General features: G+C 38.4%; 3 protein-coding genes across 5 annotated transcripts; 2 read left to right on the forward strand and 1 right to left on the reverse strand.

The window, feature by feature from the left end:
• The first annotated feature begins 1839 nt into the window (after positions 1–1839).
• On the forward strand, positions 1840–5361 carry LOC119980568 (putative DNA glycosylase At3g47830). Of its 2 annotated transcripts, XM_038823318.1 has the most exons (5): positions 1840–2285; positions 2645–2845; positions 4160–4216; positions 4299–4428; positions 4876–5361. In XM_038823318.1, exons 1-5 carry the CDS (start codon positions 1938–1940, stop codon positions 5013–5015), a joined length of 876 nt encoding a protein of 291 aa, XP_038679246.1. In that variant the 5' UTR covers positions 1840–1937; the 3' UTR covers positions 5016–5361. The 2 variants fall into 2 exon arrangements, with proteins under 2 accessions (XP_038679246.1, XP_038679247.1); XM_038823319.1 differs by lacking the exon at positions 4876–5361 and having other exon boundaries at positions 4299–4572.
• A 3221-nt stretch (positions 5362–8582) lies between these two features.
• On the forward strand, positions 8583–17745 carry LOC119980700. The gene is made up of 6 exons (XM_038823495.1): positions 8583–9067; positions 9167–9991; positions 10103–10311; positions 10381–11582; positions 11883–12075; positions 17741–17745. The coding sequence occupies exons 1-6, from the start codon at positions 8583–8585 to the stop codon at positions 17743–17745; spliced, it is 2919 nt and encodes a 972-aa protein (XP_038679423.1).
• Positions 17746–23382: 5637 nt separating this feature from the next.
• On the reverse strand, positions 23383–26877 carry LOC119980625 (uncharacterized protein At5g50100, chloroplastic). Of its 2 annotated transcripts, none has more exons than XM_038823405.1 (8): positions 26587–26877; positions 26279–26418; positions 26036–26143; positions 25754–25810; positions 24926–24991; positions 24753–24827; positions 24401–24447; positions 23383–23730 (listed from the first exon to the last, which is right to left on the reverse strand). In XM_038823405.1, the coding sequence occupies exons 1-7, from the start codon at positions 26720–26722 to the stop codon at positions 24433–24435; spliced, it is 597 nt and encodes a 198-aa protein (XP_038679333.1). In that variant the 5' UTR covers positions 26723–26877; the 3' UTR covers positions 23383–23730; positions 24401–24432. The 2 variants fall into 2 exon arrangements, with proteins under 2 accessions (XP_038679333.1, XP_038679332.1); XM_038823404.1 differs by having other exon boundaries at positions 24753–24813; positions 26587–26871.
• Between the last annotated feature and the right edge of the window lie 49 nt (positions 26878–26926).

The following is a 26926-nucleotide window of genomic DNA, read 5'->3' on the forward strand; positions in this document are numbered from 1 at the left end:
TTCATGTTATGATATTTACCTGTTTGTGATAGTGTTATGTTAAGGTCATGTTTTATTTAATGTTAAATTGCTAATGTTTTCCTTAATTGGTTGTAGATATGCTAAATTGTATAGCAATTTGACTGCAAATGTTGGAATGAAATTGAAAGCTTATGGGCTTGTTTGTGCTCTCTGTACAAAATGGAGCGAATGAAACTTTTTACTGGAATCAGCGTAGCCTTAGCTTAGGTTTGATTTATCATGTAATGTCATTATTTGTTCATCTGTAGAGTCATTTTCTTATTCATTCTCAATAGTTTCTCTTACTTGTTGAATGTTGGCCTCTTGAATGTTGAATGTTGGCCTCTTGAATGTCCTCATCCGAGCAGTTTCTTGCATTTTAGCAAAATGTTTCCTTTTTGGGCATTGTGCGTATGAAAATTGTTTTCACAAACGTAGACCAGTAGAGATATATTCCATCTGCAAGATAATATCCCATATTGTAATGATGGCCATTAATCATGTAATTTGCTTCAAGCACATGACCATTAGCTAGTGCGTCAAATACAGGAGATCTTTGAAGCACATTGATATCATTTAGAGACCTTGGCATTCCAAAAAAAACATGCCAAATCCACATATCACGCGATGCCATAACTTCCAAAATAATAGTAGGTGAACGAAAATGTCCAGTGTACATCCCTTGCCAGACAATTGGGCAATTCCTCCATTGTCAGTGCATAGAATCAATACTTCCAACACACCAGGAAAACCACGTTCTTCATTTATGCTAATAAACGATGAACATCGTTTTGATCCGGCGCCCTCAGGTACCTTTCTCCGAATACCGTAACAACTCCTCTAACAAATCTTCTTCTAACAACTCGTCCAAAGAGTCTGCTAGACTCCCGTATGCGAGGATCCTAATCGCTGCGGTGATCTTTTGAAGAGTTGAGAGCCCTAGAACTCCAGCTACATTTCGTCTCTGGACAAAAATATGCATCATTCGCTACCACAACATTTGCAATGTGGAGAAAAAGATTTCGCCTCATTCGAAATCTTCTCCTATATAGACCGTCGTGGTAAACAAGATCCGGCTTGAAATAGTCATTCCACAAATCTGGAGTGACAGTCAACATGATTGCATTGAACAATTCTATGGCCTGAAATGGAACCACAGTGACCAGTTCGTCTCCTCCCATTTGCTTGTTGATCATCTGTCTCTCGTGCATTAAAAAGCTGCTCGAACTCATCTTTAGAGTCAGACTCGAAGGTAATGAATTCCCTCAAAATTTCAGAACTAACATTTGAGTGATCCATGGAGAAGTTTGAAGTTTGTGATAAGATTTCTATGTAAAAGACACAATGATTTGGCACAAAGTGATGAATGAAGGCTACACATATTTATAGAATAATTAAAAATAATAAAAAATAATGGTAAATTAAATGGAAACAAATTTTACATATTCATTGTTGGAATGAGATTCCATTAAAGTATGCATATAGATATACATAGAACCATTCAAGTATGCAAAGTACAATTTTGTATACTCCTTTTACATTTCTTTGTTGGAGATGCCGTAAATTTTGTTTAGGTTGTATTTATTAGAATACAACTTTTAATTTTTATCCTTTAGCTTAAAAAATCATTTTTTTTAGGCCAAAAAAAACTGAATCCATTGATAAATAATAAGAAGTCAAATTGGGGTTTGATCCAATGATGGAAAATATTTCATATTTTAAATTTTTTTTTAAAATAACTTTTTCCCTACTACAGGGCCCCATTCGGTAGATTATTGGGTGGATTCTACTTAAAATGTAAAAAGCAAAAATAAAAATGTTGAGACATGCGATGATGCTACAGGACCCAAACTGAACCCAGTTCGGATCTTCCTTTTTCTAAAGACAAAGGCCCCATAAATCACAATCCCTGCAAAAAATAGTAGGGGGGAGAGAAAATGCAGGAAGGTCGCAAAAGGAAGAAGCAATTACAGAAACTGCAAAAGAAATCAAAATCAAAGACCAAATTAGCAGATAAAGAAGAGCCATATCGGACCCACATTCGACCTACACCCGATGAATGCCGAGACGTTCGAGATGAGCTCTTGGCGTTACATGGTTTCCCTCAAGAATTCGCCAAGTACCGCAGAGACCCACTTAGCCCATCCCTAGATGATCGAAATTCCGTCGTTGAGGAGACTGTTTTGGATGGTCTGGTAAAGACTCTGCTCTCGCAGAACACAACGGAGGCTAATTCTCAAAGGGCTTTCGCGTCACTTAAGTCTGCCTTCCCTACTTGGGAGGATGTAAGTTTTCGTGAATTCCATCTATTTTTAACTGTGGGTTGGATGTGAGATTAATGGTTTTCTGGGTGGACAAATTATATGGGCTCTGGATTTTGTAGTTTTGCATTCAATTAATAGTAGAAATATTTCAATTAGCGGAGAGATACTTACACGAAAATGTTGATGGCTCATATCTTCTGACGTAGGTTGAGTTTGGTATTGGTTCTTGTGCTTTTACTGCACTTTACATTTTTGAAAGGAAGCAGCAGAGTTAGAAAGAAGGCTTGCCAAAATTTTTGAAAGCTGCAGCTTTGAAGTATTTTGTGGATTTGGAATTTGATCATTCGATTGATAGGTTTAAATGTTTTGCTTGGTTTAAGGTTGTTGCTGCAAATTCAAAATGTATAGAGAATGCCATTAGGTGTGGAGGATTGGCCACTACCAAGGCTGCTTGCATCAAGAACATACTGAGTTGTTTGCTAGAGAGAAAAGGCAAGTTGTGTTTGGAGTACATGCGAGATTTATCAGTTGAAGAAATCAAGGCTGAACTCTCAAGTTTCAAAGGAATTGGCCCCAAAACGGTCTGTTATCTGGCATCCATTTCTTTCACAATTTCTCAATACTTTCATTCATTGCATTAAAGAATACAGATGGATATCTTATGAAAATTTTTGGATCTCTTGGTTCCATCATTTTGGGAAGTTCATTGCTATTATTTATACTATCTTGTTGTTTGTGGTTTCATAACAGCCTTTTTTTTCCTGCCCTGTCAGGGTACACAAACACATACACATATAGACAGTGAATGCTTCTTGATTTGCTGTTCTGTAACCAGATGGCTCATAACATATACACCCACCACATTAAAGCTCTAATTGTTAGTTGTTATTGCTGTAAAATCCAATTATTTTCTGAATAATTCATTTTAGCTAATTAATAGTGTCATCGCCCCATATTTTTAGCATGGGGAGCTGCCGTCTCTGGTCTCCCTTTCACTGCAGCCACTTATATGGCATCACTTCTCTGTTGGATGCTCAACAGAGCAATGAGAGCCCTCATTGCGATGTTTGAGCGTATAAATTGGCAGCATAGTAAGTCAAGAAATCATCAGGAACCGTGCAATTATAGCTTCACCTCCTCCTCCCTTCTTTTGTCAAGTTGGGCAGCAGGGAGAATTTGGTGGTTGAGGTGAGAATAGTCTAGATCAAAAATATCAGTCCTGATGTTGAGGTCATATACAGTTGCCTGCTACATGCTAAGTGCTGGAGAATATTTGAAGACTAATTGTGTGTTAAACAATGCGCTAGATTTTCTTGCTGCCAAGCAGTTTTTTAGTCCGCACTGCCTTTTATTTACAGAAGTTGTTACTTGTGTTCAACTTTTAGCATCAATGTAAAGTTAGACAACGGGCAATACAAAAATTAAAAAATACAGTTGAAATAAGTTTCACAATCATAGTTTCCAGGAGGAAAAATAGGTTGTACCATGCTACAGGCATATGTACAGAATTCCTTCTATTATATTTATATAGCATGCTTTCTTTCTACCACCTTTTTTTTTTCTCCTTTTCATTTTCCATCATGGTTGATGCTTTTGCCATGATCAATCTTCTTTGCATTCCTTTTTTGTTCTTACTTCAAGGTATTGAAGGTTTTGTAGCTTTCTATCATAGCATGTTGCTTTCATTTGCTTCTGAAGACATAGTTATGGGAACTCAGAACTTCTAATTTACCAGATTTCACTGTCAGAAGAAGTTATTATATGACTGGAAATAGTGTATAAAATATCAAATTTGACCAGAATTCTTTTAACATGTCAGATCCTTATCCGATTAGTAGATACAGCAGTACTATCTCAAGTGCTTAGGAAATAATGACAGTTTCAATGGATGGCAGGTGGCTTGCGTTTTGATGTTTAATCTTCAGCACGATGATTTCCCGGTGGACACACATGTGAGTATTACCTTGTCAAGACATGGTCAAGCTGACCCTGGAGAATAATGTTTGCTTTGCTCATACCCAACTATTTATACAGGTGTTTGAGATTGCAAAGACCATTGGTTGGGTCCCAGACGTTGCTGATCGGAATAAGACGTACCTTCATCTCAACCAAAGGATCCCTAATGAACTTAAATTTGATCTGAATTGTCTTCTCTTCACTCATGGTAAGCTTTGCCGTAAGTGCACCAGCAAAGGCGGTAACCGGAAAGGAAATATATCTCATGATATTGCCTGTCCCCTTTTGAATTTTCGCAAGAATTCACCAATGAGCACTACTGGGGAATTAGAATAGCATTTTTTTTGCGGTACCTTTTTTGCTTGATCTTGAATACAAATTCATAAGTAGAGACTTTTTTTTTCGTTTTAGTGGAAAACTTATTCAATTAGGAATCAGTAATTTGTAAGAGATCTTGAATACAAGTCGTAAAGTAGAATGGTCTGTGAAGTGATGAAACATTCAAAACTTTTTTGTCAAATGAGAAGTTCACAAGGTACTATTGAATCAATTTTCGTTGGATAGGGTTATTATTGTTGGCTTTTAGGTTAAGACTTAAAACCTTACTAAGGAGATTGCTTAAATGAATAAATCTCTCTTCGTCCGATAATATTAGGAGAGGAAGGGCTCCTTGTGGAATGGTGCAACCAGCTGGAGGTGCTAGCTCACCAAGCTGTGGTTTGCTTTGTGATGCACTGTGGATGGAACTCGTCAGGCTTGAGCCTTGGCGTGCTGATGGTGAGCATTCGACAATGATGTGACCAGCCAACTAATGCTAAGTTTGTGGAAGGTTGGAGTGAGAGAGCTAAGGGGGATGGAGAGAGCGTTGTGATGCATTGAAGAGGTTATGGTTGGAGAGAATACTGAAGAGATTATGAGAAATGCCTGCAAGAACAGAGAGCTAGCCAAGAGAGCTGTTGGCTTAGGAGGGAGTTCTAATAAGACTTGAGTGAATTTGTCATGAAGTTAATCAAGGACATGGGCAAGTTCTATCTTTAATATGAACCTCCAAAGGGAAAAAAAAATCACATCTAGGTTTATCTTTTGAACTATGATTACTGTAGTAACCGATTTTCGTCCGGCCAAAAAATACAAAAATAAAAAATATAAAAAGAGAGTATAAGGTGGCGTGAGAGACAAAAGAGAGTGGAGTGAAAGACAAAAGAAACAAAAAGAAACAAAAAAAAAGGGGAAAGGGAGGTGGCGTGAGAGACAAAAGAGAGTGGAGAGAAAAGAGAAAAAAAGAAGAAAAAAAAACAAAAAAGAAAGAAGAGAAGTGGCAGAATTTAAGGAAGAAAAAGAATAAAAAGAGGGTTTGGAGGCTGTGATGGGGGTGAGAGCCGAAGAGAAGAAAATACAGAGAGAAAGAAAGGAGGCAGCTGCACAGAGAAAAAAAGAAAAGCAAAGAGAAGAGGGGGAGAGGGGGAGAAGAGAAGAAAAATGGAGAGGAACTCAACTTGAAGAAGAAGGGACCGTTGGGAGATGAAGACCGATGGAAGGAGCTAAGACGAAAATCGGGATTCATCTCCTGGGAAGGTAGTAATCCATCCCTCTGAATCTGATTTCATTTCTTTGTTATGTTCTGATTCTAGTTTGCACAGACTGTCTTTCATATCTGAGATAGTAAAAAAAAAAAACTTTCCCCTATATCCGTCCTTTCTTTACTCTATGTTTCTGGTGATGCATGTGAGTTCATTTCTGCAAATTTCTAGAAGTATATTTGCTATGCTCGTGTATGCAGTTTTATGCCATTGTGATTTAGTCGGGTTCATATCATGAGCATGTGTTTGTTATCTGGTGATGATGAGTGATTGAAACTCTGCTTTCTGTATGTCATATGCTGATTGGAATTTAATTTTAAATATGTCCGAGTGTGTCGAAGTTTGTAAGTTTGATTTGAATAAAATATGGTCTTTGTTATTCTTTGATCCGAATATGTATATGCGTGTATATAGATACTGTTTAGGATTGTATATAAGTATGATATATGTGTTTATATGTGCTATATGTGTATATGGGTGATATATACACGGTTTGGGTTTATGTGTGCGCATATGCACGAAGTGTGTGCGCACGGTGTCTATATGTGCATATCATAGTATTGTATATGTGTTTATATATAGGGGTGTATGTATGTTTATATGTTTATAATTGTGAATTCATCTTTTGACCATTCTCTTGTTTGATTTTGGACATTGACCGGGCTGGACACCATGAGGGACGGAGGCCACACTTGGAAGACGGATCAGATTTGAACAACGGGCCCCATGGGCAATATTCAAATTGTTGCATAATATTTGTATTAGTCATTTTATACTTTTCTTTTGTACATAATTGTAAAGTGTAAGCCTTGTAATAGTGTAGTGGATGTAAAATAAAAAATGCATACATGATATTCTATGATGCTAGAAGCATATAAACACATCAAGATTAAATTATGGAACCTTTATGTTTCGTTTAAATACCAAGGATCCTTCAAGATATTGGGGTTCCATTGGCATTTATACAAAACATGTGGATTTCGTGGATCCGGAAAGCAAATATGTTTTTAGGGACTAGGAGAATTTATTTAAGGATTCAAATGTGGGTTTAAAGATATTTGACCCATTCAATGAGCCATAAATGGATTCTTTCTTTTCTCATGAGAGCATAATTGTGAGTAAGACTTGAATTGAACCTTATTCCTTGATTGTGGGCCCTTTTGGTACATCAATCAAGTCCTCAAAGAGTCCCTTTTTCCCAAATATTCAAACCCACTCCAAGTGGTGTTTTACCCAATCTTTGGCCTAGCCGGGAATGACCCCAATAATCCCGTGCACACCCTTTTTTTCAAATATCCAAACCCACTCCAAGTGGTACCTTATCCAATCTTTGGCCAAGCCGGGAATGACCCCAATGATCCCGTGCAACCCCTTTTTTCAAATCTCCAAACCACTTCAAGTGGATTTTTCATCACATTTTGATAAGACCCATCAGAATGGGAGTTTCAAAAACAAATTAGAGCCAAATAGGAAAACATTTAAAGGTAACCGATTTCGGGAGTTGTGGGGTGCCTAACACCTTCCCCATGCTCAATAGATCCCCTTGCCCATTTTTCTCGTAGACCAGAATGGATGTCCAATTGCATCCTAAAAATCAATTGGTGGCGACTTCATTGTTTTTTCAAGCCGGTTGCTTCAGCTGGCGACTCTGCTGGGGATATCTGGTTGTTGTACCAAAGGGGTCGGGCCTTGTTGTCTTGTTGTTTTTCTATTTGGTTGATTTGTTTATTTTTGTTTTAACATTTTTGAAGAATCTAATGTGTTTGTTCATGATTGTAGATAAAATGACAGGTTTTTGGTTTCATAAAATTTGAGTGTTTGTTGAGGATATGGTATGATCCCCCGCACACATATCACTATTCACATGCACACAAATGACCCATAAAAACCTGGTCCTACTAGTGATTAGTGAGGGTTGATCTTTGCTTTTGATGGATTTTGTCCTCACGTAAGTAAGGAAAAACATCCTCCTTGATTGACGTCCCTTCAAGATATTGGGGGATGGGTTCCACTTCCAGATATGGAGTGTGAACTAACCTGATCCAGTGGCCTCTCGCGTAGCCGCGTTATAGTTAGTTATGCCACCCATATGCACATTAGATAACCCTAGATCTGGTTCGAGACCTTCAGAAGTTCGTAGGAACCTGATTTTGTTTAGGAACAATGGGGGATTCTCCTATCCTTAACTCTATTTATTTCTTGTACATTTAAATACCATGTACCTTTATTCCTCATTTACATATTTATATGTACTTGATACATACCTGTGTATATACATTCATTAAACCATACATGTACATCCTTTATACATTTGTCATATATGTTAGCCTAGGTTATGATCATGCACAAGCATAATGGCCCATACATGTCCATATATACTTGAATACTCATATATGCCCATATATACTTGTACATCTGCTAATTATCCATATTTGTCCATATATATTTGTACATCTGTTAATCATCCATACATGTTCATATATACTTGTACATCTGCTAATTATCCATACATGTTCATATATACTTGTACACTTGTTTATTATCCATACTTGACCACATATACTTGCACACTTATTAAGCACCTATACACGTCCATATATACTTTCATATGCATTAGTGAACACATAAATCCACCATCATGCATAAGCATAAATAATGAAACTGATCAATTAATAAAATTTATTTCATCAATTAGGTGGCACGGAAAAAAGAAAAAGCATCAGTTCATTCATATCACCGTCATCCTTATCGCACCAGATTACAGTTGCGAATTGCTAGGACAATGGAGAACGAACAGCAGAAAGAACTGATCCAGAAGCAAAGCCAGGAAATTACAGATCTGAAAGAACAAATGGCTATGTTGATTACTCAGATGTCACAATTTATGAAAGGAAAAACAGTTACAGAAAGTTCAGCACAAAAAGGAGAGCCCATGCTTCAGCTTTATGACAACACGGCAATGAACTTCTCAGGAAGTGCGCCGGTAGTTGGGCCAGCCCGGGATGGTGGATTTCCATCACTGGATTCCCAGCAGAAAACATATGTCATGCCCGTAGAGGCTAAAGGGGAGCAAGGAAGAGGTCTTACTGTAGAGCAATACAAAAAGATGGAAAAATGGATGAATTCAATGGAAGGATTTGGGCATGTTGGTGCTTTAAGCCCACATAAGCTATGTTTGGTGAAAGATCTGATCATTCCTCCTGATTTCAAGCTTCCTGCTTTTACTCCCTTCGATGGTACTGGAATTCCTCTAGATCATCTGACCATGTATTGTCGAAGGATGCAGCCATATGTTCATGATGAGAAGATATTGATTCACTTTTTCCAGGAAAGTTTGACGGGGAGTGCAACTCGGTGGTTTACAAGCTTAGATCCGTCTTCTGTTGAGACCTGGGAGGATCTGGCTAACTTATTCCTTAAGAAGTATGAGCATAACATGGAGAAGGTCCCTACCATCTATGATCTTCAGTGTACTGTCATGAAGGAAGGAGAAAGTTTTCGGGATTGGGCCCATAGATGGAGAGACTTAGCATCCCAGATGCACCCTCCGTTGGCGGAACAAGATCTGGTTAATGCATTCATTGACGCACTTCGAGAGCCTTATATTTCAAAAATTGCTGGAGGGGGGCATGCAGGTTTAGGAGAAATGATTCGAGCAGGGGAACGTATTGAGAGATGCATGCAAAGAGGAAATATTAGCATTAGCGTCCCGATGATTGAGAAACCAGAGTATCAGAAGGGAGGGAAGATGAAGAAGAAGGAAAACGAGGTGCATACCGTTAATTATAGCAGCAATCCCACTTATGGGTCTCCCACTTCTGATTACAGGCCGCGAAGCAATGCTCCCAGGCTGTCTAGTCCATGTAACCACTACCCAAACTCAAATTCCTACCCGCCACCTCAGCATTCTTATCAACCACCTCAGCAGACTTACCAACCACCTCAGCAAGCTTATCGACCATCTCAGCAAAATTACCAGCCACCTCAGCAAGCTTACCAAACACCCCGCCAAAATTACCAAAACTTTGAAAATAACCCCATACCCCTAAGGCAGATAGAACAGTTCGCTCTGATACCCATGACTTATGCCCAGTGTTACGACAAGTTATTGTCTAATTCAGCTATTGCACCTATCTCGGGAGGGGGACCCCAGAATCCACCTTATCCTCATTGGTACAACCCTGAGGTGACGTGTGCCTATCACGGGGATTCGCCTAGACATTCAATTGAAAATTGTCTGACCTTCAAGAGAATTGTGCAAAATATGGTCAATTCCGGATGGTTGAATTTTGATGGGATCAGGAAGCCCGATGTGACCACTAATCCTTTGCCGGATCATGGCAATGGAGGTACCAATGCTGTTGAGGGTTCAGGTGAGTTTAGGAGGAAAATTGCAGAGGTAACTATGTCTTTGAGTTTGGTGTTGGGTGCTTTGGAAAATGAAGGACTTATTAAAAGAGAGGAGTTGGACTTGACGTTGAGATACGATGGTTATGATGAGTTGAAGACTTGTGAATTTCACAAAGGCGTTGAGGGACATTCTCTGGAGAATTGTTTTCAATTTCAAGCAAATGTGCAAGATTTGATTGATAGCAAGAAAGTAGTATTTGGTGTGAAGTCAGGGTGCCCGAATGCAGTCAATGTTATTGGGGATGAATTCTATAAAGGACCAAGGCCTGGTGGGAGGACGAAGCCAATTGTTTTGCAGTACTTTTTAGAAGATCAACCATTTGTCAAAAGTCCACAACCTTCAAAGCCTTCTTACGTGAGTGATGTTCCATGGGTATACGAGAAAAATGATCCTGGGGTTACTGTGGATAATATCTCAGGGGTGAGTAGGATAACCCGAACTGGACGGGTTTACTCTCGAGAGGAGTCAAGTGACCCAGTGATAGGAGCAGAAATTGAAAGGAAAAGGAAGGGAAAGGATGTTGTGGGAGCGGAAGAGAATTTGAAAGATTTGAAGAGAGACCAGATTGTATGCGAAGAAGTTAAGAAAGCAGTGACTGATGGAGAAATGCAGGAGTTTCTGAAGATTGTCCGTCAAAGCGAATATATGATTGTAGACCAACTGAAAAAGACCCCAGCAAGGATTTCCATCCTGGAATTAATCATGAGTTCGGAGCCACATCGTAAGGTGTTGTTGAGAATGTTAAATCAGGCCTATGTGCCAGAAAAGATACCGACAGAATCTTTTGACGGGATCGTCGGAAATGTGCTCGCAACTCACTTATTATCATTTACTGAAGAGGAGATTCCAGGTGAAGGGATGGGCCATAACAAGGCGTTGCATATTTCTGCCATGTGTAGGGGTTTTGAAGTGGCGAGTATTTTGATTGACAATGGATCGTCGTTGAATATCTTGCCAAATGAGACTTTTGATAGGCTGCCAATTGATAGATCATATTTGAAGCAAGTACTAGTGGTGGCCAAAGCATTCGATGGAACCAAGAAGGAGATAATGGGGGAGATCGAGGTCCCTTTGGAGATCGCAAATGTTACATTCAATGTCCCCTTTATGGTGATGGATATATCGCCGACTTACAGTTGCCTATTAGGTAGGCCGTGGATCCATACTGCTGGTGCAGTACCATCGTCTTTACATCAGAATCTCAAATTTGCTCACGGAGGAAGAGTTTACATTGTTAAGGGCCAGTCGAAATGGATGGTGGCTAGCGTTTCAAACTCACTCCATATTGATGCGCCCCTGCAGGGGATTGAAAGCTCATTTCAATCCTTTGAGATTGCTACTACTAGTATTGTGAAGGAAGAGCAGTTTCTGGTGCAGCCCCGTTTATCAAAAGTGGCTAAGTTTATTGGAAGAATTATGTTGAAGATGGGATTCCGACCAGGAGGAGGTTTAGGCAAAGAGGAGCAGGGGATAAAGAAGCCAATAGTTGCATTGAAACAAGCTGAGCGTTGGGGTCTTGGGTATAAGCCAAGTAGAGCTGATAAGACACAAATCCAGGCTGAGAAATAGGCAAAACGGATCGCTCGTTTTGAGGGTCGAGAGCAGGATGTTCCGAAAAATTCAATCCCCTGGCTTTATGACAGTTTCGTGTTTGGAGATTTCTTGGAAAAGGTCAATCCTCTCAATGCAGGGGCAATTCCAAGGAAATTGATCCTTAATCTTCCTGTTGATCAGGTAGAAACGAGTCGAACTGGGGCAAATTTTGGAGAGCTGTGTGAGCAGTTGGAAGGTTTTCATGTTGCTTTTATAGAAGAGGGTCAGAACTTTGCTGCTAAGTCTTATTATGTCATCCCTCGGCCTCCAGGTTTTGAGCTCAACAACTGGACCAGTTTTGAGTTGCCAGTCTCTATCAACAGCCTTCAAGAGTAATCTCCATATGCACTATGATCTGTGGTCTAGCTCACGGCCACTGATTGGGTTTTTGTAATGAGCATATCTTTACTTTATCTTTTGATGAATTCGCATAGTATGGCCTTTGCATATTCTCATGTTTCGGATGATTCTGCTATGCTTATCATAAATAAAAATCTTTGTTCAAAATTCTCACATCTGTTCACCTTATTTCATACATCACTTCTAAAAATTTGAAATCTTACACATTCCATTTTAACAGGACTGAAATTGATGATAATAAAAAAGATGAACAGAATGAACCAGATTTTGGGGCACCCATTAACAATGTTGAATCTGACTCCGACACTGAGGATGAATTTGAGATATCGCCAGAAATGTTGAGACAAGTTAACCAAGAAGAGAACATAATTCAGCCGCACAAAGAAATAACTGAGGTTGTTAACTTGGGAACTGAAGATCAGAAAAAGGAGGTTAGGATTGGTGCAGCTTTTGAAGGAGGAGATAGAGAAAGATTGATAAGTTTGCTACATGAATATCAGGACGTTTTTGCATGGTCATATCTGATGTAATAATTCTCGCAAGTGCACAAGAGTCTATGAATAGTACAATGTATGCAAGTACGAGGTCGATCCCACGGAGACTAGTTAATCTAATTAATGTACCTAACTTGATTAATGATTGAGATTTGGGGAAAAAGAAGAATGATCGATGCAAATAAAATAAAACAAAGAAATAAAATTCAGATTTTGTGATACCAATATGAGAGGAACACTAGGGCAATGATTTCACCTAGTAATCCTATCACAAGCATTCAATTAACAAACACACAACTATGGTTCCGATTCAAGGGTTGATTCTTTCTTAAATATGTTGGTTCGTTCGTTCGCGGTGCCAACAAATATTACTAACAATGGATTAAGCCTGTTCGGTTCGCAGTTTTTAACCCAAGGCTAACAACTCATTACGATCTAAAGAACTATAACAACCAATCAATCTCCTAAACCTTGTTCATGGCAGTCGACAATTGATTTCTTTAATTTCAGTTCCACTAAGACACGTGAATTCGGTTCGTTCCTTAGTCCTAGCTAGATGAATCTAATTGAGCATTCAATTGGTGGCCAATCAATCAAACAAACAATAGATTATAAGCATAGAAATTAAAGACAAGAATCATGAACCAAAATTATGCATTCAATTAATTGAAGTACTTGCAATAATCATACTAGGCTACATCAAGCCCTAACAAAAAACTTTAGCTACTCATGTTATAAGAACACAAGGAAACTAAATATGAGAACATCATGAACCAAGAACAAAAACAAATAGAAAACCTAGAGACAAGAACAAGAACAAAAGCTAGAGAATGTGGCTCTCCAATTCGTGTCTTCTATTATGCTAGAGGACTCCCTTTTATAGTGCCAAAAGCTTCCTTCAATTAATGCCAAAATTCAAGTCCAATTCCTTGTATGACTCGGTCTCTTTGTTTCCTTCTTTCTTGTCAAAATATTTCATTCAAAGTCCTTCACACCAAAACTTCCTTTTTGTCTTCCTTCTCTCACGTTTCTTTGCTTCTTATTGTCAAGAGGTGGCCCCACCTCTTTAACTCTTCAAAACCTTCCAAGATTCACTTTCCTTGATTTGATTAAATTTGCACGAGAAATCTCCATCAATTGAACTTTCTTTTTCAATGCAAGACATCCCTTGTTTTACATGTACTCTCCTAATACCAATCGGCTTCCTTTCCATGTACTGATTTTCAATTTAAAGTCAATACCAAAACCTTGTTTTAGTATCACGTGCAACATAAAATCTCTTGCTTCTAGTGCACTGCCACTTCCTTTGTCTCAACTCTCAAGGGTTTCATTTAATAGCCAAAAGTCCAACCCTATTTCGTCATCACTTGTACATACGTTCTAATGCAAGAGCCGCAATTCTTCTTTCCCATATTCGTATTGAATTCATCCCAAAGCAAGTATTTTTCATCACTTTCCTCATAAATATTCTGAAAATCAAAATAATGAAAAGTTATGTATAATCCATGCTTAGTTCAATTAAAAGAGACAAAAACAAGTGTAAAGTAAGGTTTAATAATATGTAAAATATCATGCTATCAATATCAAGATATGCCAGGACTTGATACAAACATAGTGGTCCATAAATTGCCATTAAAACCCGATTGTCTGCCAGTGAAGCAAAAGTTGAGAAGATTGAAGCCGGAAATGCTTTTGAAGATTAGATATGAAGTAAAAAAGCAGTTTGATGCAGGATTCCTTGCTGTAGCAAAATACCCCAAATGGATTGCAAATATCGTACCAGTCCCGGAAAAGGATGGTAAAGTTCGGATGTGTGTGGATTACAGGGATCTTAATCGGGCGAGCCCGAAAGATAACTTTCCTTTACCCCAAATTGACATATTAGTAGACAATACTGCTAAACATTTTGCGTTCTCCTTCATGGATGGATTCTCAGGATATAACCAAATCAAGATGGCACCGGAAGATTAGGAGAAAACTACTTTCATCACTTTATGGGGTACCTTTTGTTACAAAGTCATGCCATTTGGTCTCAAAAATGCGGGAGCTACTTATCAGCGAGCCATGGTTACTCTATTTCATGATATGATGCATAAAGAGATTAAGGTGTATGTGGATGACATGATTGCTAAGTCAAAGGAGGATGAAGATCACGTGATTAACCTGGAGAAGTTGTTCAAGAGGTTGAGAAGGCACCAATTGAAGTTGAACCCCTCGAAATGCACATTTGGTGCAACCTCGGGGAAGTTGTTGGGTTTCATTGTCAGCAGAAGAGGTATTGAAGTGGATCCTGAGAAAGTGAAGGCGATCATGGAGATGCCGCATCCCCGCACTGAGAAAGAAGTCAGAGGTTTCTTGGGCAGACTCAATTATATTGCAAGGTTCATTTCACAGTTGACAACTACGTGTGAGCCAATTTTTAAGTTACTTCGGAAGAATAACCCATCAGAATGGAATGATGAATGTCAAAGTGCCTTTGAGAGAATCAAGCAGTACTTACAAAATCCACCGGTCTTGATGCCTCCGGTTGCTGGGAGCCCGCTTATTCTCTACTTGACTGTATCGGACAATTCGATGGGATGTATGTTAGGGCAACATGATTCATCGGGGAGGATAGAGCATGCGATCTACTACTTGAGCAAGAAATTCACCAGTTGTGAGACAAACTACTCCATGTTAGAGAAGACTTGTTGTTCATTGGCATGGGCTGCGCATAGGCTCAGGCAATATATGTTGTATCACACTACTTGGTTGATCTCGAGGATGGATCCGATCAAGTATATTTTTGAAAAACCATCTCTTTCAGGGAGGATTGCGAAATGGCAGATGTTATTGTCAGAATATGATATTTTGTATGTTGCCCAGAAGGCAGTGAAGGGAAGTGCAATAGCAGATTACTTAGCAGAGCAGGCGATTGATGACTCTTAGCCTATGAATCCAGGGTTCCCAGATGGAGAAATCTTGTCCTTAGAGATGGAGAGTCGGAAAGATATGGACAGATGGGTTATGTTGTTTGATGGCGCTTCTAATATCGTTGGTAATGGGATTGGGGCTGTGCTTATTTCTCCAGAAGGAAAAGTTACCCCGTTTACTGCTAAGCTTTATTTCAACTGTACCAATAATGTGTCTGAGTATGAGGCCTGTGCCATGGGAATTCAAGCTGCTATTGATGTTGGGATTAAAAAGCTTCAGGTTTATGGTGACTCTCAACTGGTGATTAGGCAATTGTGTGATGAATGGGAAACCAGGGATGCCAAGTTAGTCCCGTATTATCAACACATCAAAGAGTTGATCAAATTTTTTGACTGTGTGGAATTTGATCATATTCCAAGAGAAGAAAACCAGATGGCAGATGCTTTGGCCACTTTGGCAGCCATGTTTGATTTAGACTCTCGAGGAGAAGTGGAGGTTATCAAGATTGAGAAACGTGAAATTCAGGCACATTGTTTGAATGTAGTAGCAGAACCTGATGGTAAACCCTGGTATTATGATGTGAAGCAGTATTTGGAGAAAGGAGAATACCCTCCAGAGGCCTCAGATAATGACAAACGCACCATCCGAAGGCTCTCAAGCTCTTTTTTCTTGGATAAAAATGTATTGTATAAGAGAAGCTCGGGATTTGTGCTTCTTCGATGCATGGATACTGATGAAGCCGATCGGATTATGGAAGAGATTAATGAAGGAATGTGTGGTACTCATTCGAGTGGATATTCAATGGCAAGGAAGATATTGCGAGCCGGTTACTATTGGCTTACCATGGAAAGAGATTGTATTAGATATGCGATCAGATGCCATAAGTGCCAGATTTATGCTGATAAAACTCATGTCCCAGTGAACCCTCTGCGGGTATTAGCAGCACCTTGGCCCTTTTCAATGTGGGGTATCGATGTTATTGGCCCTATCGAGCCCAAAGCTTCCAACGGACATCGCTTCATCCTGGTTGCAATTGATTATTTTACAAAGTGGGTGGAAGCAAATTCTTATGCTAAAGTGATAAGTAACGTTATTGCCCGATTCTTGAAAAAAGATATTGTATGTCGCTATGGGGTTCCCGAAAGGATCATTACTGATAATGGCACGAATTTCAACAGCAAGATAGTGAATGATTTATGCGAGCAGTTCAAGATCAAGCATCATAATCCTTATCGTCCCAAGATGAACGGGGTTGTTGAGGCAGCTAACAAAAATATCAAGAAAATCATCCAGAAGATGACAGAGAATTACAAAGATTGGCATGAAAAGCTTCCTTTCGCTTTATATGGGTACCGGACTTCTGTGCGTACATCCACTGGTGAAAGTCCTTTTGCTTTAGTATACGGGACAGAGGCTGTTCTTCCCATTGAAGTAGAGATCCCCTCGATAAGAGTAGTGGTGGAGGCCAATTTGGACGAGACTGAGTGGGTCCGAACCCGTTATGAACATCTAAATTTTATTGAGGAGAGAAGATTAGGGGCACTTTGTAGAGGACAACTTTATCAAAGGCGAATGATAAGAGCACATCACAAGAGGGTGCACCCTCGTTGTTTCAGAGAAGGGGATTTGGTACTAAAGATGATTCAGCCACCTCAAAAGGATCACCGTGGAAAATGGACTCCTACCTACGAGGGACCATATGTGGTGAAGAAAGCATTCTCTGGTGGAGCGGTAATTTTGACAAGGATGGATGGAGATGATTTGCCTCACCCAGTAAATGTTGATGTTCTCAGGCGGTATTATGCTTAAAAAAAAAAAAAACCCGCTAGAGTGAAAACCCGAAAGGGCGCTCTAGGCAAAAATTAGGGACAAAATAAGAAAAAATCCCACTAGAGTGAAAACCTGAAAGGGCGCTCTAGGCAAAAATTAGGGACAATAAGAAATTTTATTGGAGTGAAAACCCTCGCGGGTACTTTAATTATGGCTGCAAGAAAGGAGGTTGAGACATGAGTCTGTTGGTTGTTAACTTGTCTTGCATTGACATTGGTGCGGAGTACAGAATCGACCTCGTAATTGTCGAATTGGAGGACAGTTATTTGGGCAAGCACCCAAAACTGGGGCAGTTCTCGGGATGCTCTTTATGCTATCATTGGTTTGTTCATTAAACAGAATGAGAAGTTTGTTGGCAGAAATGGAGGACTCAGAGACAATCTCAGACGAGTCAGATTTGATCATTGTTAATTGGGTGCACACCAAAACTGGGGCAGTTTTGGTGGAATCTTTGAATTATTGCATATTTCATCTTGGCATTTACATGGTTTGTCCTCTCTTCCTTTGATTTCACTACATTCTTGTACATATCTTTGTCAATTGGCACCCATCCTTTTCAATAAAAATGGTGAAGAAACTCATTTCTGTAGCCTGGTCACTTGTGACATCTTTTTCCATACCCAATTCCATTCTCAATCCATATTCCAAAAGGTTTATCATTTGCATTCAGTAATTGACATGCATGGCTATACTATTGAATTTATCACTGACAAAGTTTTGACAGAAAATATGAAGAATGCATTAGGACATTACTTTTGACAGGAATTTGATTAGATTTTGGCATCCTAAGCTGGAAAGGATTTGAATAAATGACTTGAAGCCGAGGTAAGCATTAGCAGGAAAGGGAAGATCATAATCATATGACGCGCACAACCAAATGAAAAAATAAACCCAGATGAAATGGCAGCATTGAACTCAAAAGTGGGCACACGTGCAAATAAGCAAAGAAAAGGAAGAAAGATAGCTGAAGAGTTGGGTTTGGGAATGAGCGAAGGCTTTTGCTAATCAGTATAGAGAAGATGCATCGAAAATCCAGAATCAGAAGGTCAAACCCTACAAAGAAGCAGATTTGTTCTAGCAATTCGCAACTGTACGCGTGACTAAGGACGGCAAAGCCTTGAGAGAGCATGCATTCACTCATTAATGAGACATTCATATTTGAGCAAAATAGGTCATTACATGCATCATTTTTGCATATGGTTTGTCCTCTTTGTATTATGGCAGGTTTATGCAGAAGGTACAGCTTGGACGTAGTCATTCTCCTCAAATCAAAGCATATCATCTGCTCGAAACATCTTTCTGTCAAGGTGAGATTACAAAAACTCCCGAATACCTTTTCTCAAAAAAACAAAAAAAAACAAAAATAGAAGATCCTTTTTCAGCCAAGCCGGGAATGGCTCCAGTGATTCCGAACACCTTTTCTCCAAAAACAAAAAAAAAAAAAAAACAAAAAATCCTTTTTCAGCCAAGCCGGGAATGGCTACAGTGATCCCGAGCACTTTTTCTCAAACAAAAAAAAGCATTGGCCAAGCTGGGAATGACCCCAATGATCCTGTGCACATTGTTTTTTTAAAATTACAAAACCCACTCCAAGTGGGATTTCATTCAAGCATTGGCCAAGCCGGGGATGGCCCTATGATCCCGTGCACACCTTGTTTTTTTTAAATTACAAAACCCACTCCAAGTGGGATTTCATTCAAGTATTGGCCAAGCCGGGGATGGCCCTATGATCCCGTGCACACCTTGTTTTTTTTAAATTACAAAACCCACTCCAAGTGGGATTTCATTCAAGCATTGGCCAAGCCGGGGATGGCCCTATGATCCCGTGCACACTGTTTTTTAAAATTACCAAACCCACTCCAAGTGGGATTTCATTCAAGCATTGGCCAAGCCGGTGATGGCCCTATGATCCCGTGCACACTGTTTTTTTAAAATTACCAAACCCACTCCAAGTGGGATTTCATCCAAGCATTGGCCAAGCCGGGGATGGCCCTATGATCCCGTGTAAACTTTTTAAAATTACCAAACCCACTCCAAGTGGGATTTCATCCAAGCATTGGCCAAGCCGGGGATGGCCCTATGATCCCATGTAAACTTTTTAAAATTACCAAACCCACTCCAAGTGGGATTTCATCCAAGCATTGGCCAAGCCGGGAATGGCTCCAAATGATCCCGAGCACCATAGCCAAGCCGGGAATGGCTCCAAATGATCCTGAGCACCATCAGCCAAGCTGGGAATGGCTATAGTGATCCCAAGCACTTTTTCAGCCAAGCCGGGAATGGCTACAGTGATCCCGAGCATCTTTCCTTATCCTTTCCGTACGAAATTCGGTTAACTATACCTTTGCCTGCCTTTTACTTCATAAAAGACATACAAGGGGGCAGCTGTAGTAACCGATTTTCGTCCGGCCAAAAAATACAAAAATAAAAAATATAAAAAGAGAGTATAAGGTGGCGTGAGAGACAAAAGAGAGTGGAGTGAAAGACAAAAGAAACAAAAAAAAGGGGAAAGGGAGGTGGCGTGAGAGACAAAAGAGAGTGGAGAGAAAAGAGAAAAAAAGAAGAAAAAAAAACAAAAAAAAAAGAAGAGAAGTGGCAGAATTTAAGGAAGAAAAAGAATAAAAAGAGGGTTTGGAGGCTGTGATGGGGGTGGGAGCCGAAGAGAAGAAAATACAGAGAGAAAGAAAGGAGGCAGCCGCACAGAGAAAAAAAGAAAAGCAAAGAGAAGAGGGGGAGAGGGGGAGAAGAGAAGAAAAATGTAGAGGAACTCAACTTGAAGAAGAAGGGACCGTTGGGAGATGAAGACCGATGGAAGGAGCTAAGACGAAAATCGGGATTCATCTCCTGGGAAGGTAGTAATCCATCCCTCTGAATCTGATTTCATTTCTTTGTTATGTTCTGATTCTAGTTTGCACAGACTGTCTTTCATATCTGAGATAGTAAAAAAAAAAAACTTTCCCCTATGTCCGTCCTTTCTTTACTCTATGTTTCTGGTGATGCATGTGAGTTCATTTCTGCAAATTTCTAGAAGTATATTTGCTATGCCCGTGTATGCAGTTTTATGCCATTGTGCTTTAGTCGGGTTCATATCATGAGCATGTGTTTGTTATCTGGTGATGATGAGTGATTGAAACTCTGCTTTCTGTATGTCATATGCTGATTGGAATTTAATTTTAAATATGTCCGAGTGTGTCGAAGTTTGTAAGTTTGATTTGAATAAAGTATGGTCTTTGTTATTCTTTGATCCGAATATGTATATGCGTGTATATAGATACTGTTTAGGATTGTATATAAGTATGATATATGTGTTTATATGTGCTATATGTGTATATGGGTGATATATATACGGTTTGGGTTTATGTGTGCGCATATGCACGAAGTGTGTGCGCAGGGTGTCTATATGTGCATATCATAGTATTGTATATGTGTTTATATATAGGGGTGTATGTATGTTTATATGTTTATAATTGTGAATTCATCTTTTGACCATTCTCTTGTTTGATTTTGGACATTGACCGGGCTGGACACCATGAGGGACGGAGGCCACACTTGGAAGACGGATCAGATTTGACAACGGCCCCATGGGCAATATTCAAATTGTTGCATAATATTTGTATTCGTCATTTTATACTTTTCTTTTGTACATAATTGTAAAGTGTAAGCCTTGTAATAGTGTAGTGGATGTAAACTAAAAAATGCATACATGATATTCTAGGATGCTAGAAGCATATAAACACATCAGATTAAATTATGGAACCTTTATGTTTCGTTTAAATACCAAGGATCCTTCAAGATATTGGGGTTCCATTGGCATTTATACAAAACATGTGGATTTCGTGGATCCGGAAAGCAAATATGTTTTTAGGGACTAGGAGAATTTATTTAAGGATTCAAATGTGGGTTTAAAGATATTTGGCCCATTGAATGAGCCATAAATGGATTCTTTCTTTTCTCATGAGAGCATAATTGTGAGTAAGACTTGAATTGAACCTTATTCCTTGATTGTGGGCCCTTTTGGTACATCAATCAAGTCCTCAAAGAGTCCCTTTTTCCCAAATATTCAAACCCACTCCAAGTGGTGTTTTACCCAATCTTTGGCCAAGCCGGGAATGACCCCAATAATCCCGTGCACACCCTTTTTTTCAAATATCCAAACCCACTCCAAGTGGTACCTTATCCAATCTTTGGCCAAGCCGGGAATGACCCCAATGATCCCGTGCAACCCCTTTTTTCAAATCTCCAAACCACTTCAAGTGGATTTTTCATCACATTTTGATAAGACCCATCAGAATGGGAGTTTCAAAAACAAATTAGAGCCAAATAGGAAAACATTTAAAGGTAACCGATTTCGGGAGTTGTGGGGTGCCTAACACCTTCCCCATGCTCAATAGATCCCCTTGCCCATTTTTCTCATAGACCAGAACGGATGTCCAATTGCATCCTAAAAATCAATTGGTGGCGACTTCATTGTTTTTTCAAGCCGGTTGCTTCAATTACCAAAATCAAGTTCACAACTATGAGTAAAATTTGAAGATAAGATTCCAGTGTAACCTGTTTTAGAAATTTACAGACTCCATGCTTTTGATAAATACAGTAAGGGTGCGTTTGGTATGGGGGTAAGAATTTGGTGGTATAATTTGTTATCCATGTAAATGTTACAAGGGTAATAATAATTATGGAGAATAAGTGTTACCCATGTTTGGTAAAGAAGGGTAAAATTTACCCAAGTATTCATTACTCTTGTTTGTTACCACTATACATTACTGGTGTAATACCATTACCCTTGTTTGTTATTATTGTAATGAACTAAACTAGAAAAAAGTGAGATTATGTTTTTTATTGTTACGACTATCATGTACCAAAATTTTAAAAATATAGATACATATGCATATATATACACACACAACCAAACATATATATATAATAATAATTGTTAACAAATTCAACAAAATAATCTGATAACATTCAAATCCATGACAAAGACGTAACAAAAGAGTAGGGGTCATTATTAGGCCCGCGGGCCTAGGTCCGAGCTCGGCCCTGCCCGACCCCTTGGGCGGGCATGGGCTCCATTTTTTGGGTCAGCCCAACCAAAGCCAGACACCTCGGGTCAATTTTGGCTCAACCCTAGCCCGACCCAAGCCCGACATTATTTATTTTTATATATATATAATATGTATATATTTATATTTATATATATATATAAAATATGTATGTATATATATAATACACACACATACACAGACAGTGCATGCACTGTCTGTGTATATGTATATATGTATGTGTATTATATATATATATATGTATATATATACACAGACAGTGCATATGTATATATTTATATGTGTGTGTATATGTATATGTGTGTATATATATATATATATATATGTATATATATATACACAGATAGTGCATATGTATATATATCTGTGTGTGTGTGTATATGTGTGTATGTATATGTGTGCATGTATATGTGTATATATATATATATGTATATATATACACAGACAATGCATATGTGTGTGTATATATATATATGTGTTTATATATATATATATATATATATATATGTGTGTGTGTGTGTATATATACACATATATATAATATATATGTGTATATATGTGTGTATATATATATATATATATATATATAAACACACACATATGCACTGTCTGTGTGTATATATATATGTGTGTGTATATATACACATATATATACACACAGATATATATATGTGTATATACACACATATACACAGACAGTGCATATGTGAGTGTGTGTGTATATATATATATATAAAATATATGTGTATATATAACTTATGGGCTTTTAGAATTTTTAATTTAAAGGGGTAATATGTTGGAGTAAAACTTCTCATTACTTTTTATTACCCAGGTCCCCCACTAGTAAACTTTATGTTTATGTGTAAAAAATAAGCTCAATTACTAAAATTTATTACAGGAGTAAAAGTTATACTGACATAACAAACACAAGTAAACTTAAAATTTAATTATCCTTGTAACTATTACACCCCATTACCCTTGTACCAAACGCACCCTAAATCATGAAAGCAAATCAAATGCATAAGAAAATTTCTTATGCTCGATTCTTTCAAAATTACAAATAATAGAACCATGTTGTGTAATTACTTTCCTTATTACAAGATCTACTAGCTTCCACTGATCAAGTTCTTGCTTCACGTGTGGAAAGACATCGCCAAATTTAAGTGCCGGGGCGAAGCAAAGAGAGACCAGCTATGACTTTACAAATTTGAATCACCAAATGGGGCTTCACATCTTACATGCTTTGTTGTCTCTACACACTGCACCCTGTAAGTAAAAAAGTGAAGCCATTTCTTATCAGCCACATAGCTTCTAGTTCAAAAGCACCTTTCATGGGAGCTAAATCTAAAGTAATTGCTCTAGGTCCAAACTTCTCCCCACATAATTAGCATTCGTTAGAAAGTATATTATAATTTCTAGACATAAGCGTTTAAGGCCTGTTTTATTGCTGAATAGCAAGTCATGCTAAATTTCAAGTATATACGAGGACAATTTGAAGAATGATTGCTCAAATCTTCAGCAAAATATACAGTTGAGTAAGATAACGGCATTTAAAACTGAGCCCCATTGCAGACATGTATCAATAGGATATAATAACATTCCAAGTGAACATGCATACATGATACATGGATACTTACCACGAGTCACGACAACATTCATTATACACGTGTCTTAGCATGAGGATAATTCAGTGAGGGTCATCCACTTATAAAAATGCTTGCATGGAAATTATGGAGGTCAAAATTTGATATCATAGACTAAAGGAAATGAAGAAAGGGTAGTAAGAGCCACTAGAGTGTTTGAGAATGTACATCATTTTCAGAAAGCGGTTTTGATTACTTGCATAACATATTTCTTCAAAATACTAAGATAATGAAACATATGCGTTAGCTGAATCAAAGACACCAGAAGATTTACAGTGTTGCATTATGCCTACCTTATTGTTCTTGTGTGCCTCCAAGATCTCTTCTAGAGGTGGCCGTCCTAAAACCAGAAAAGGTTATTTCCATTAGATAATAAAGTGAGGGGAACGAACCACAACATATACATGTCCTCTAAAACCAGATATCTGTTGTTAAGGAAAGATCTGAGGAGATACGGACTAAGGAATTAACGGTCAGAACACCATCTACAAGTAGTTACTAATCTGAATCTGTAGCCCCACAAGGCTGAATTAGTTGGAGCAACTTCTCTGTCTTATAAAAGTAATCAAAACATTCTTTTGGCACAAATCCAAGAACACATAGTTATTACTAAAGTTTTGTCTTTCTTATGAAATAGGGAGTTACCAGTAATTTGAAGGCGATATTTGGCCCAAATGCTATATATGACATCTGCGAGTCTTGCAATCTGGGAGTAACATTCTTTAGGTAAAAAATAATAGAGATCAAGAGAAATAAGTATTTAAAAAACAGTCTCACGTCGGCATCTTTTGGGTGCTGTAGAAAGTAAGAGGACTTACAGGTTCATATTTGGTAATGGCATAAACCCACCCAAGACCAACTTGTTCATATAATCTCCTGAATGCCTGCAGAAGTAGAGCATTAGCTTCATTTCTGTTAGGATTATTTTTTCTATAGATAACTTAAAACCATACAAGCTCATTTTTACACATTCTAAAGAGCGGGAGAAAAAAACAGGGATGGGAAGGTAGTTTTCACATCACGATCAAACTGCTTGTAACATGATAGTGAAAAACAATAAGCTGAATCAAGGAAAAGTAGTTCCAATAGTTGATAACTTTTTCAAATGATGACATAACTCACGTTTTTAAGAGACTGTCTTAATGCAATTCCCCAGTATGTAGTGTGAAAGCTACTGTAACAACATGGTAGACAAGAAACTTGGCAATTTTTTTTTCTAGAAGAAACTTACCAAGTACGAGTTAACCACTATTGTCAGTATTAGTAAACAATGCACACAAGCTTAAATCTTCATCACTCATTTGAAATATAATCCCTACAATTTTCAAAGAACTTTGGGTTTTTATGCTCGTGCACTCCAATAGTCATTCTTGCACATGTACATATCTATGTACGGTGAAAGAATTTATAAAATGCTAAGAATTTTCAATCTAAGCTTCAGTGCCTAAAAGGCTAATGCACAAACAAAAGAGAGAGATATAGACTTAGAAAGAGAATGCAGGGATAAGTATTGTAACCACTTACAAATGTCCAATAGATATAGCATACAGAAGCTCAGTTCAGACATAGCAGAAAACTTGAAAAATATAGCCGACGCAAATAACCCTAAAACTATAACATGATACAAATTATTGACCGAGGCTTACTTCAACATCAGTGACCACAGTTCCATCAGAAAGGATTGCATGTATTCTTCCCATAACCTAAAAAATAAACAGAAACCTGTAAGACATCATGCAAAGCTAGCCAGACAATTCTTATTATTAATTTATCAGTCAATTTACAGCAGCTGACAAACACTATAGATAAATTTTAAAAACTAGAATGGCTCTTCAGGAATGAGAAGTTTTGGGCAACAAATTCATAGGAATAACTACAAAAAGAATGTACCACGTGCAATCATATTGAACAGGGAAATCGTTACGTACTGTTTCGTAGCCTAGGCCTTGATTTTCCTCAGGTGAGTATTCTTCTGAACTTATATCAACAAACTTGATGCTACCAAAGTCCTTATTCCTCTCTCTCAACATATTCACCTTAAAATATCACAACAAAAAATAGACAATGAAATTACTTCACATAATACTAATTCCACTCTAAGTACCTCAACAAAATGTTTTAGCCGATATATATTAAAATACATTAGAAAGAAAGTGTTCGAAGGAACAAACCTCACGCATACAAAGTGGGCAGTCTCCATCATAAAGCATTTTAATCTTCCAATTTGGGGGTGACAATTCCTCATCAGTCTTCTTAGGGGTTATAGGATCCGATGTTGCTTCATGTACTGCTCGAATCGGGTGTGAGAATCCTGCACAAACAATTCTCTGCGCTTGATAACCAAAATTAGAACAAATTCACAGCAACCCAATTCCAGATTCTTCCTTATCGCAGAGCGAAAAGGACCCACGAATCCAAATGAAACAAAATGAATGTCCAAATGTGTATTAAAGAGAGGAGAGAAGGATTGATTGATCACCAGATCGGTAATGAGTATAGGGCGTGAAACTTTGGAGAGGCAGCGAAGGAGACTGACGAAATCTGAGATTGAGAGAGCGAGGACCCGAAAGGAGAGATGACCTTCGGATACAGGAAGTGGCAGCTCTCAACGCCATTGCCAGTTATGCGTACGTCGAATTGGTCTTGAGGTTGATTTATTTGAACCCTCTCTGTTGATGATCAATCATAATAACTGCTTTAGTCTTGCCGTTGCGTGGCAGTATACCCTTCATTAAAAATGTTGTGAATCAGTGGCGCGCATTTGCTTTCGGTCTATGGAGTATGGTCCAGAAGAAAATATATCCGTTTTTTTGGGAAAA

Source organism: Tripterygium wilfordii, chromosome 16 (genome assembly GCF_013401445.1).
Source record: "Tripterygium wilfordii isolate XIE 37 chromosome 16, ASM1340144v1, whole genome shotgun sequence".
In the NCBI taxonomy this organism is placed as follows: Eukaryota; Viridiplantae; Streptophyta; class Magnoliopsida; order Celastrales; family Celastraceae; genus Tripterygium; species Tripterygium wilfordii.

Bases quoted from the DNA above. Each gene is read 5' to 3' on its own strand.
- LOC119980568 (XM_038823318.1), top strand. From the start codon at position 1,938: ATGCAGGAAGGTCGCAAAAGGAAGAAGCAATTACAGAAACTGCAAAAG. The intron at 2,286-2,644 runs GTAAGTTTTCGT...GCTTGGTTTAAG, and splicing joins CCTTCCCTACTTGGGAGGAT to GTTGTTGCTGCAAATTCAAA. The intron at 2,846-4,159 runs GTCTGTTATCTG...AATGGATGGCAG, and splicing joins AAGGAATTGGCCCCAAAACG to GTGGCTTGCGTTTTGATGTT.
- LOC119980700 (XM_038823495.1), top strand. From the start codon at position 8,583: ATGGAGAACGAACAGCAGAAAGAACTGATCCAGAAGCAAAGCCAGGAA. The intron at 9,068-9,166 runs GTATTGTCGAAG...GTGGTTTACAAG, and splicing joins CCTCTAGATCATCTGACCAT to CTTAGATCCGTCTTCTGTTG. The intron at 11,583-11,882 runs GTGCAGCCCCGT...TTCTTGGAAAAG, and splicing joins TGAAGGAAGAGCAGTTTCTG to GTCAATCCTCTCAATGCAGG.
- LOC119980625 (XM_038823404.1), bottom strand. From the start codon at position 26,722: ATGGCGTTGAGAGCTGCCACTTCCTGTATCCGAAGGTCATCTCTCCTT. The intron at 26,419-26,586 runs GTGATCAATCAA...TTGTTTGTGCAG, and splicing joins CTATACTCATTACCGATCTG to GATTCTCACACCCGATTCGA. The intron at 25,811-26,035 runs GTACGTAACGAT...TTTATTTTTTAG, and splicing joins AAGGCCTAGGCTACGAAACA to GTTATGGGAAGAATACATGC.